Source organism: Sardina pilchardus, chromosome 7 (assembly GCF_963854185.1).
Source record: "Sardina pilchardus chromosome 7, fSarPil1.1, whole genome shotgun sequence".
Taxonomy (NCBI): domain Eukaryota; kingdom Metazoa; phylum Chordata; class Actinopteri; order Clupeiformes; family Clupeidae; genus Sardina; species Sardina pilchardus.
The window spans coordinates 31,773,637-31,785,843 of NC_085000.1; the positions used below are offsets into that span (position 1 = coordinate 31,773,637).

General features: G+C 47.1%; 1 protein-coding gene across 4 annotated transcripts in view; it reads left to right on the top strand.

Annotated features, from left to right (window-relative positions):
- The window catches only part of lama5 (laminin, alpha 5), an 82,208-nt gene that overhangs the window by 23,200 nt on the left and 46,801 nt on the right, over nt 1-12,207 (top strand). For all 4 annotated transcript variants that reach the window (XM_062541820.1, XM_062541818.1, XM_062541821.1 and 1 more), the window contains exons 3-7: nt 1,680-1,797; nt 4,792-4,910; nt 5,270-5,440; nt 6,816-6,913; nt 11,510-11,625. In XM_062541820.1, coding sequence (XP_062397804.1) covers nt 1,680-1,797; nt 4,792-4,910; nt 5,270-5,440; nt 6,816-6,913; nt 11,510-11,625 — 622 coding nt within the window. The remainder of the gene's footprint in view (nt 1-1,679; nt 1,798-4,791; nt 4,911-5,269; nt 5,441-6,815; nt 6,914-11,509; nt 11,626-12,207) is intronic.

Sequence of the window (12,207 nt, forward strand, 5' to 3'; positions counted from 1 at the left end):
TCTTGTTCCCCTCAAAAATCCTCCACAGATGTGGCTTTGTTTGGCCCGAACTGTATGGTGACTAAGACTGACGAATAGACCCCTCAACATTCCTCCCAGCAGCATTCCCGTGTGGTGGTGGTCAGAGCTGGGAAGGTGTAGGACCTGCCGGGATTTAGAGAAACGGGGGGCGGTGGAGGATGATTAGCGCTCGGGGTTTCGGGAATGCAGTGCTGTCACTACCACTGAAAGAATTGGCCTGGAGAGGAAGTGGGTGGCTCTCTCTGTTTCTCAGTAAGAGGCCTAGGGTCATGTTTGGTAGGTGATGGCATTCAAGAAGGCTTTGGGTTGTGGAATATCTGAAATGCCTCACTGGAAATGTAATTGTAGTGTTTTTGCCTTTGTCCTGGTCTTGATTCCTGTGGAGCACTAGATCCACATGAGACATTATCTGAGACCAAAATGTGGGAATGTAGACAAAAGTTTTGTTTGTTTTGTGGTGCTGAAGAATTCCTTGTCTTGTACACATTATGTGCGAGTCAATGGGATTCTCATTGGTTCACATGGCCCAGAAGACTTTTTAGTACAAATGTCCTGAGAGAAAGAAGAATGAGAAGAAAATGGCTACTAGGCACAACTGTATCATAACCATAGTGTAAAAGACACTTCCCATCTATCCATATGAGCCTAATTGAGTAACCCATGCTTGATAATTGTGATGAAACTGCACTGTACTCTTTGAGAGGCTTTGCTCACAAAGAAACGCTCAAGGGAACTGCACCACATCCGCTCACACTGGTGGATATTGTATTTTGTGAAATTGAATTTCATTAGTCCATAACTCACTTTGGCAATGATGTGGTGATGTGGTGTCTCCACATTGTTTTGTAACCCAAGGGAGAATGCCTGCAGGTCTCCCTTGTGCTTCAATTTCTCTTTCTGCCATTTTCTCTGTCAGTCCTGGCCCGGTGTGAACAGGGCTGTCTGATGATAGGCTGATAGCAACAAACGTTGAGTGGAAAACCTTGAAACCCGATCCAGGCACTTGTTTAGATTTGCGCTTTGATTAAGACTCCATGGGAGAACATCTGTTATTGACGAGGCCCGCGGCAATTCACCGCTGGACATCAGAATGAGAGAGTCTGTGAGCACTGGCTCTGACTTTGACGTCTCACAGGATTTTTCTTGCTCAGTCCTTTCTGGTCCATGCTCACTTGTGTGCCGTCATTGCTCTCTGAGTTAATGCAGTCCTTGGGGCGAATTCCCTTGATTCATTTTATTTGTCCGTGTCAAGATAGCGTACTCTCTTTGGAATACCATGAAAGGGAAAAGGCCCTTCCCTCCCCTGGTTCTGACCTACTAATGACATCATCAGACATAGGACTATAATTAAAACGCATTGATTTCAATGTTCTCCTCTTCCATTTGTTTTTTTTGTAATGTTCTTTGTTTATGTTCATTCTAAATCTTATCAGTTTAAAGGAACTCAACTGACAATGTGGTATTTTTTTTATTTTTTTTTCGTGGTCATGCAATTATAATTTAATTAAGCATATATATCAGTGTGGTGTCAACATTTCAGATCTACTTAAATTACATTGTGGTTGTGATTTGATATACTGCAGGTGTAGTTTCATCAAGTACTGTATGTATATGATGCATATTAATTCGCGTTTTGCTTTGTTTTATCTGATCAACAGCTCTTTCATGTGGCCTACGTACTCATCAAGTTCGCCAACTCCCCTCGCCCGGACCTGTGGGTACTTGAGAGATCCGTCGACTTTGGCAAAACCTACCAGCCATGGCAGTTCTTCGCCTGTGAGTAGAGCCCCTCTGGCTACGCAGTCTTTCTCTCTCTGTCTGACTGTTTCCATGATGCAATGCTGTCTTCGTCTCACAATGCAAATGAAGTGCGAAGGAGGAATATGAGCAGCACACAAAGGCAACCCATAGTAGTTCCCCCGGAAACCGTGCCATGGACGTGCTGTTTTGACACCCGTAACAATTGTCTTCAAGGGCATATGAGGGTGTACTGTATATACTGTATAAGGATGATAGAAATGCTGTCAGTTTTTTAAAGTCGCTTGATGCATGTCTTGCAGGAGACTTTGTTTTGACATTTTACATTCGTTAGTGAAGAAAGACTGCATCCTGAAATGCCTTCTACGGACAAAACGTTCACCTTGGCGTGCAGGTCAACATGTACTCATAGAGGAATTTCCACTTTTGACCCCAAAAAAGTACACAAGAGACGCGTTCTCATTCAGGGACGTATCCTAGTCAAAGGGGAACTAGTACACGCTCGTATAGAGTGTCTGCCTTTGAGACGGCACAAAATGGCCCGTCAACAAGCATAGTGTTCTCAGGGAAAGAAAAGGAGGTGAGAGGGAAGGAATGTGATGCCAAATAAAGAAACTGTAGAACACAGAAAGAGGCTAGGCAACCCCCCCACCCACACACACACACACACACACACACACACACACATACACACACACACACACACACACACACACACACACACACACACACACACACACACACACACACACACACACACACACACACACACACACACACACACACACACACACATATACTCACATAGTGAAGGCCATTACCGGTAAAGAGGATAAATGGTGTCTGGTTTTGAGTGTGTTGAAAAACAACCACAACAGTAAAGGGTGATAAGCCGGTTGGCACCCAGAGCTGGCATTATCAGCGCGCTGAAGGATCAGACACCGCGGGCTCGCACCGCGCTGAAAGATTATACACCATCATTGTGGTGTGGGCTCACATCCCGTGTGATTCCAGGCAGCGCCATGCTGACTGCTCTGAAAATCAAAAACGTTTGAAAAAGAAGGATAAAAGATGGAAGGATAGCTTGTCCTGTTAAATTGGACCCTGTTCTCATTTTCATATGCACACGCTGCGTGTGTTTGTGTGTGTGTGTGTGTGTGTGCGTCTGTGTCTGTGTGTGTGTCTGTGTGAGTGTTGGTTTGATAGCATGCCGTTGATGGATGTTGGGTTTGGAAGCTCAGCATCCGAGGAGAGAACGAGTGCGGGCAGTGGGTAGGATTGAGGCAGCCTCCTGATTGGTGGCAGCAGTTGTCAATCCAGGTGGGAGTCTCTGGAACATTCCTTGCATGTTTGCCAGCCCACCTCAGCCCCAGCGAACAGGCCCCAGCTGGATAAACCCCTCACAGCAGCTCAACACCTGAGACAGAGCAGCCTGTTTGGGCCTTAGGCCTGTACCATCACACACACCCCCCCACACACACACAACCACACACCCCCCCCCCCACACACACACACACAACCACACACCCCCCCCCACACACACACACACACACACACACCCCACACACACACACACACCAACACAACCACACACACACACACACATACCAACACAACCACACACACACACACACACACACACACACACACGCACACACTAACATAATTACACTCACTTCATATGAAGAATAATGTTTATGCCAAAGTTATTTGCCAATTTATGTACGGTGCCAGATAAGAGAGTGTGAGCAGGGAGGATTGTAATTGTAAAGTCTGTTTAACCTATTCAGAGCTGTGAGCACACTAGCGCGTGTACAGGAGAGCTGTGAACTGGACTCTCTAAGGAGGGAGCGGAAGGGGGCAGATGTAGCCCACTGCTATAATCTACTAATCTACTCTACAGGCCTCTTGAGCCCTGCTGCTGCTGTGTGTGTGTGTGTGTGTGTGTGTGTGTGTGTGTGTGTGTGTGTGTGTGTGTCTGTCTGTCTGTCTGTCTGTCAAACAGACATTTAAAGAGACAGACAGGTGGACAGTGACAGAAACCATTACTCTTGGGTCTTCAGAGAGGTATTGTTTATGTACATGCGTGTGTGTGTGTGTGTGTGTGTGTGTGTGTGCGCATGTGTGTGAGAGAGAGATAGGGATAGAGAGAGAGAGAAGTCATCTGGGAGTAGTGTTTGTCTCTGGCTGTAGGAAGCTCTGTAAGGTCACCGCTGTAAAAGGTAGAGGAAGCAGTCAGAGTGAGTGTCAACTTCATGGTGATAAATCCTGATTCTCTGGAGGCTGATAGAGAAGCTGTAAAGTTTCTGTGGAACGCCTTTTCGTTCAAGCCAAAGACCAGATGCAAGACACCAGTTTTGTGTTAAACTCAATTCCGACTTTGTCATTTTTTTTTTTAAATGACATCTAGTGTTTTTTTGTGTGGATGTGTGTGTGTGTGTGTGTGTGTGTGTGTGTGTGTGTGTGTGTGTGTGTGTGTGTGTGTGTGTGTGTGTGTGTGCGTGTGTGTGTGCGTTTGTGTGTGTGATTGCTCGTAAATGTTAAAGCAGTGTGACTGCGTGAGAAAATGTGCTTGGGTACATGACCCGGCTTTCTCCAGGTCAGGTCAGTGACCAGCGCTGTGGGTGTTTGGATTTGGGGAATTAAGGCTGAGTCAGGTTGACCAGCTCTCCTGCCCTCTCTGGCCCATGCTGAAGCAGGCTACTTAAATCACTTTGTGTGTTTTCAGCCCATTCAGATCTTTGGCTTGTAGCTACGCTTTTTTGTTGTTGTTGTTGAGCGGGTTGCGTTTGGGTTCTCCGTGTGTCAGTAGCATAATGTTTATGCTCGTTCTATGCCATGTTTCCCAGTGGATGTGCACGATTACCGTGTAATTGCCCATAAAAGTCCAAACCTTTTCACGACCATACGTGTGTAAAAGCTAAGGAAAGGAGTGAGGTACCAAGCAGGAATACTTTGGCAAATAAATCACGTTGTACTTCTATTCCCCTTCCTCTCTGCTGCGCTCCACAGCCTCCAAAAGGGACTGTATCGAACGGTTCGGCCAGAGGACCATCGAGCGCATCAACAGCGACAACGACGTCGTCTGCACCTCTGAGTACTCCCGCATCGTGCCGCTGGAGAACGGAGAGGTAGGGTCAGAGGTCAACGCACCACCGAACCTGTTAATGCAATTACTGCACCACCGCCTCATGTCCAGGGTCTTCAACATCTCCAGCTAACAACGACATTGTGATGTGTGGTCTCCATAAAAAGCAGCTCCTTTGACACATGTTGTTAGAAAAGGACTGATTGCTGTCCTTGAAGGTTTTGATTAATTGCATTTTAACAATTTATCATATTGGTGTGACAGGCTCTGTTTCCGTAATTAAGCTAAAGAACAGGGAGTTCTGACAAGCGTTTTGCGTACTGTACTGTATGTTCCCGATGATGGAAAACACTGCTCTTACTCCTGCGTGTGTGTTCTCTCTCCGTGTGTGTTCCGTCCCAGATCGTGGTGTCTCTGGTGAACGGGCGTCCCGGAGCCATGAACTTCTCCTACTCCCCAGTGCTGAGGGACTTCACCAAGGCCACCAACATCCGCCTGCGCTTCCTACGCACAAACACACTGCTGGGCCACCTCATGGGCAAAGCCCTCAGGGACCCCACTGTTACACGCAGGGTTAGTACATTCACACAATCTATTTTCCATTCACACTACCATTCCCACTCACACATTACTTTCATATACACATACACACATACACAGACAGATGGAAGTACACAATACATGTTTGTATGCATTCATATTGCCTTTGATAAGCCTATGAATATGGTCTAGTGTCTAGTGTGTACTATGTTCAGACATGTTCAGAAGACAAATGCACACACACACACACACACACACACACACACACACACACACACACACACACACACACGCACACACAGACACACACACACACACATACACACATACACATACACATACACATACACATACACATACACATACACATACACATACACAGACACATACACAGACACAGACACAGACACACACACACACACACACACACACACACCTGCTTGCAACAGACTCACAAGCACACACATGTTCAGACTGCCTGTACATGGTTTGCAGGCACCAAAACCACATCACGTTGCTGTTCCCATCACATATGAGGTCATTGATCAAACAGGCCCTCCTACTACTAGCAGTCATGCAGAAGATTTATGTGCCTGCTTACTTGGCCGAGTTCCTTTCTTCAGAGTGAGCTTTCAATTATACAGTATGTCCAATCTACAGTGGACTCATCTACTGTCAGGAGTCCTTGTCAGGCTTACAGTCTAAAATGTGGAAACATGTGTTGAACAGAATGAATAGGCATAGTCTTATGTTATTTTGTTGTGGATCAGAATGCCATCTGTGAAGATCAGCAGACCAGAGAGCTCGGAGGTCTGAGGAAGGGCTGTAGGGACTTGAAACGTTACTAACTACGTGTACAGTAGATAAATAAAGTCATCTTTAATGGGAGGTCTCCGGCGTGCATATCTTCACATTTTCTTTGAACCGTCTATTTTTGATCCTGCACCTGCATAACTTGGATGTGCGCGATTAAACTTTGTTTTTTCAGAATACCATCTGTAGGCTACATGAAAAGGCTTGATTAGTTTCTGTCTGTGCTAGAGTTAAGCTCTTTGGATAGATGCCCTCAGCAATTCCTACCTCATTTGTCCTATTTGTCCTACCACCTCTTACCTCAAGTCCTACCACATATTTGTTCCAACCATTAAAAAAAAGACAATTGATTCTTAGCTTAACTCTTCAGCCAGGTAAATAAGCTAACCAGTGAAATCACCTGTTTGAGGTGCACAGGTAGAGCCAATAATACATGGTAGGACTTCTAATTTCTGAAGCCAGGTTTCCCATCTGTGGGTGATAAATCCACTCATGATAAATCCATTACGTAAGGAGACCACTTACACGAGAGTGCTACCGCTAACAGAGGAGAATGCTAACCGTGTGTTGTGCTCTCCCTCCTCTCGTCCCACAGTACTACTACAGTATCAAAGACATCAGCATCGGAGGGCGCTGTGTGTGCAACGGGCATGCCGAGGCCTGCGACGCCAAGGACCCCACCGATCCATACAAGTACGTCTCCACCACACTCTCTGCTGTCGTGTTTGCTCACAAGAGCCACAGGCAGAGATTTGAGTTTGAGTAAACAGAGCATCCACATTGGAATTGTGAATTTAAGCTAGGCGGTTTGTCTAGTTAGAGAGAGGACACAAAACGCTGAACCGTTGACAGATACAAGTGATGACCTATTTCAGGAGTCATTAGGAGTAGTACAGAAGAGTCTAGAGTAAAAGTTAGTTTTACTAATTGTTTTCCCTCGCTTCTCCCTTGAAGGTCATAAGTAGCAAACAGTCATGGAGTCTAATGAGTGATAAGTTCACTAGAATCCAAATCATCTTTGTGATGAGAGACATATGTCTAACTTTCCACCACAAACAAAAACAAACTGTCTCTTATGGAATACCACAGCACAATAACAAGTTTTGTCCTGCTGCCAGTTCATGTTTGTGTATATACTGTTCAGCATTGCCCCTGCAGGGCACTGATTTGAAAATGCAAAAACAAGGTGTGTGTGTGTGTGTGCGTGCGTGCGTGTGTGTGTGTGTGTGTGTGTGTGTGTGTGTGTGTGTGTGTGTGTGTGTGTGTGTGTGTGTGTGTGTGTGTGTGTGTGTGTGTGTGTGTGTGTGTGTGTGTGTGTGTGTGTGTGTGTGTGTGTGTGTGTGTGTATTTTGTACTCTTTTTTGCTCTTCCTGTACTTGAAAAACCTGTCATTACTAATGTCAAAATCCTTTGAGTCCTCCTGTGCGCCCCCAGCCCTTGCATGTACATGCTTGCACATTCGTTGAATGGGTTTCCCCTCATGAGGCAAAGACACACACACACACACACACACACACAATATATGTATATGTATCCCACACACATTCACACCCACTCACTTACAAAAGCACACGTAAAACCCATCCAACACATTCAAAATGTCAGACAGAGCATGGAGAGTGAGTATGTGTGTTGGAAGAAAATGGTAGATTTCTTTTTAGATTTATTTGTCTTTGTCTCTTGAAAGTCGAGCACAGTGGATGATGAAGCAGGGTCCAAGTGAAACCCTGGGGGTGGCCCATCGCTGAGCTGGATTTGCAGATAAGAGCGTGAACGATGGTGGCACAGTGTGCGGGGGCCGTTTCAATACATCTGGAGCGATAACAGAGATGGGTGGCTCACCTCTACCGCCAACTAAAGGGCTTTTTCTCCAGCGCGCACACACACACACACACACACACACACACACCCCCCCCCCCCCCCCCCCCCCCCCGACTCTTACGACAGGGCAGAGAGCAGGCAGACAGGAACCAGACAGAATCCCGAGCAAAGACAGGTGGTTTGTTTAAGATTAGGGAGAATGTGCAAGAAAAGGTCTCCAGTGAACAGTTTACACCAGCCCCATTTTTGGGGATGGAGAAATCGCATTTATCCGCGCACGCTATCTCACACTCTCGGCCCCTGATAAACGGTTTGTTACTGTATCCTGTCATTCCTAGGATTCCATGGCCTTTAGGTGTGTGTGTGTGTGTGTGTGTGTGTGTGTGTGTGTGTATGTCTGTGTGTGTGCTAGAGGGATATGAATCAGTAAAAAATGTGTCAAACCCATCAGTGCCTGCACCCTTTTTTCGCCCCTTTTTTCTCCCTGTCTGTGTGTCAGGTGTTTCATAACCCAGTGGACCAATGCTGGATATATTAAACACATGCTCACATGCATATTTGTCAAAAACGGTGTGAGTGCTACTTTTGGCTCTTTTTTTTTTTTTTTTTTTTTCTTTGGACATTGCGTGCATTCTCTGATGTGTGCGTGGGTACATGTGCAAGGCCAAGTGTTTTTCGCAAGTGTTTACACGCTTGCATGTGTGTGTGTGTGTGTGTGGACGTGAGAAGACGGAGACCTTTGGACATCTGGACGCTCTGACCCTAGCTGTCTGGAACCGGTGGCGGCTGGTCACCTGAGTGGCGCCTCACATAAAACACGCGTCTTGGTCAACCCAGCTGTCCGTCCGACCGGCTGGAACACACCACTAAGGGCGTGGTGTGTGAGGCCGCCAGGGTTTTTTTTTTTTTTTTTTTTTAATCAAGCAACGATACAAGTCCTCCCTTCCCTCCCCGCCCCCACACCCTCACTTGACCCCTCCGTCCGACCTGGCTGACCCCTCTCAGGTAACCTGGCATGCCCCTACGCAGAGGCCAGGAGCTGTTGGGGAGAGGCCAGATGGAGTCTGGGTAATACAAACGCAGACGCCCCCTTGACACGTACACACAGTACACACCCCTGCTTCTCTGACGAGAGCTGCGCCTTCAGTACGTCTGTACGGCTCTCCTCTCTGCAGGCTGTTTGAAGCCCATCACAGAGTCTCTGTTTTGACTCTGGAGAGCAGGAGCGGACATGTGGGGGTTAATGGCTTCAGTATGGACTCAGTGGGGGGGCAGGGGTGCAGCAAGGGGAGATGGAGGGGTTGGGGGTGGGGGGTGGGGGGGGGTGAGGTGAAAAAGGGGGGAAGTAGTTCAGGTTCACGGCTCCGCTCAGGAACAGCTCTCCGGAACGTTTGCTTTCACACTGCGTGGTGCTCCTAATGAGGGATTAGGCCGTCACTGGACCTCAACAAGCAGCGGGTACGAGCCAGAGATATTTCCCAGCCTCCTGAGCACAGAGATTACCCACGCACCCACCCACCTACCCCACACCGTAACCCAAACCCCCAGCAAATCTACCCAAGAGAGAGCCTGTATCTGCCTGAGTGAGTGTGCATGGCTGACTCCGGGACCCTGGGAAGGGCATCACCTCAAGCTGGACGGCTTCCTGCTGAGGCCATACAGTGCTGCAGGAGAGGATTATTCCGTTATCCACATGACACGTAACACAGTGGAGTTACTGTACTCCCCCATACACAGCATAATATGGGACTCACTCAATGTGCGCCCCAAGGTCAGAGCCGCACTGCTGCTGTTCCCCCTAAAGACACGAGCTGATGCAATATGACGTCTTGAAGAGAGATAATGGCTTTAATAGGGCAGGGGGGAGTCTGTTTAAACTGGGCGTACGTGACGCTGTTTGAACACCTGCCCTGCATTTGAAACAGTTATGATGGCGAGAGATCACGTAGGGCCCCCATTTGTTTGAGCCTGTGGGCCCCCCCAACCCCCCACCCCCCGGGGTCCCAGCGGAGTGGGCACAGTATCCTATTTGCCTGTAATTGTGTTAACTGAAGCATGCGGTCACTTCCTCATATCTCTCAGCCAAGGCTTGGGGCAGGAATGCAGTCTCCTTTTGTGGACACAATGGAGGAGAAAACTGAAGGTATTGCGTTACACTGGAGGGCCCAGCCCTGCCTCTCTACCCTTTGATCCGAGTTTCATTGCGAGTGCAGCGCTCGTGGATATCAAGAATCAGTGTGGGGTTTTGAAGTTTGGTTTTCCCCTTTTTTTCACAGTAGATTTAAAAAGTCGCCATGCTATTTATTGTGAATGTTTCTGTGTGAGGCTCTCTGTATTCTCTCTCTTTTTATTCACGACAGCTGTTCTTGTGGAGTTGATTGCGTCTTTTGTGATTTGTGCGTATCTGGTTGGGAAGAATCTCTTTGATCAGACACACAGCTCTGGCCTTGTGCCTATGACACCACCTTTGTCATTCAAGCTTTTAAAGCTGCAGTTGGCACCGTTAACCTCTTGCACTTCTTTCAATTGCCCCTTTCTACAAAGCACTTTATTAAAGGGATTTGCTTTTTCAGAGTTACTTTCTACAATTAATTCTATCAATTAAGCTCAAGTACAACATCAATTTCATGGTTTCAGAGTTCATCAAGCATTGTGTCACAGACTTAAACAAAAAAATCCGCTAAAGCTGACAAAGCTTTAGCAGCTGCTACTTTCAACTCTGAACAGTGAGCTTGGACCATGCTAGTTAGCTTAGCTTAGCTTAGCCTTGAGTTCTGGCACAGTCAGCTCCAGTCCGCAAGTGTCAGAGGAAGTGAGCGATGGTATGGTAACAGTGTTTGGCACAGGTCCACCCCATGGCCAGTAGAACCGTGCTCTGGCCTCTTTATTGGCAGGGCTACTCTTTTTCAGCCTAATCCGATTAGACACTCCTAATGGCACTCGCGGACCTGGTGAATGTGGAGTAATTAACCCTTTCTGTGTAGCACTCTACAGGTATTTAAAGCATGGGGGGCTATTGGGAGGTTTTTGTGTGTGTGTGTGTGTGTGTGTGTCTGTGTGTGTGTGTGTGTGTGTGCGTGCATGTGTGTGTGTGTGTTTGTGTGTGTGTGTGTGTTTGTGTGTGTGTGTGTGTGTGTGTTTCTCAGTATGGTGTCACAGAGATTTTACTGTAAGATGTCCATTTGACAGTTGGGAGTCGGTGAAAGGACAGGGAGGCCATTCGAGGCCTTATCAGTTGTTAGTTTATGTAGTTTCTGCAAAATTCCTGACAAATCCAGAGGATAGAAAAGAAAAATAAATTCCTCATAATATGTTGTGTACTGTAATCCCAGATGTATTTGTTTTGTATACTGGTACTTGTCCTTGTTCAAACAAAGGAAATTACTTATTGTAGTTTTGTTTAAAGTTTTAATCCCTTTAAAGTCTTTTGTGTACTGATAATCATCTGTCCTTTGTCTTTATCCCAAGACTGCAGTGTGATTGCCAACACAACACGTGTGGTCCGTCTTGTGATACCTGCTGCCCTGGATACAACCAGTTGCCTTGGAAACCGGCGACGACTTACAGCGCCAACGAGTGTGAACGTGAGTTTACCTGCTCTCACCAGACCATTTCATAGCAGTTGTGTTTTTCTCACCTCTCCCCCCACCAAGATTTCAGGGCCTGATCTCCCCTCCTTTGCAAGCTTTAGATGGTGGTGCCTTGCACGCATTAGTGGCCTAGACCTCAGGGGAAGAAAGAGCAAACAGCCACACGGTTCTGCTTCTCAGGCTAGAGAGTACAGCCAGGCACACCACACACAGTGTGAGCTCATGCATACATGCATATACACACACACAGACATAGACACACACACACACAAACAAGTTAACTTATCTTTTCAATCGTTTGAGACACGACACGACCCTTCATGTCTCTTCTCTTCTCTTCCCATATTCGCACGCAGTTCAAAAACACAAACTCACAGTTCTTGTTTTATTTTGGCTGCCTCTCCCCCTGATCCTCCAGTCCAGGGTCAATCAGACATGGGGGCCACAGCTGCAAGAGCCTAGCCCAGGGGTGAGCTTGACCTTTCCCCTGCCTGGGGGTGTTGGGGGGGGGGGGGGGTTGCACCTCAGCCAGCAGGCCAAACCAAACATGTTGCCCTCCCTGCCTGGCATCTCAAA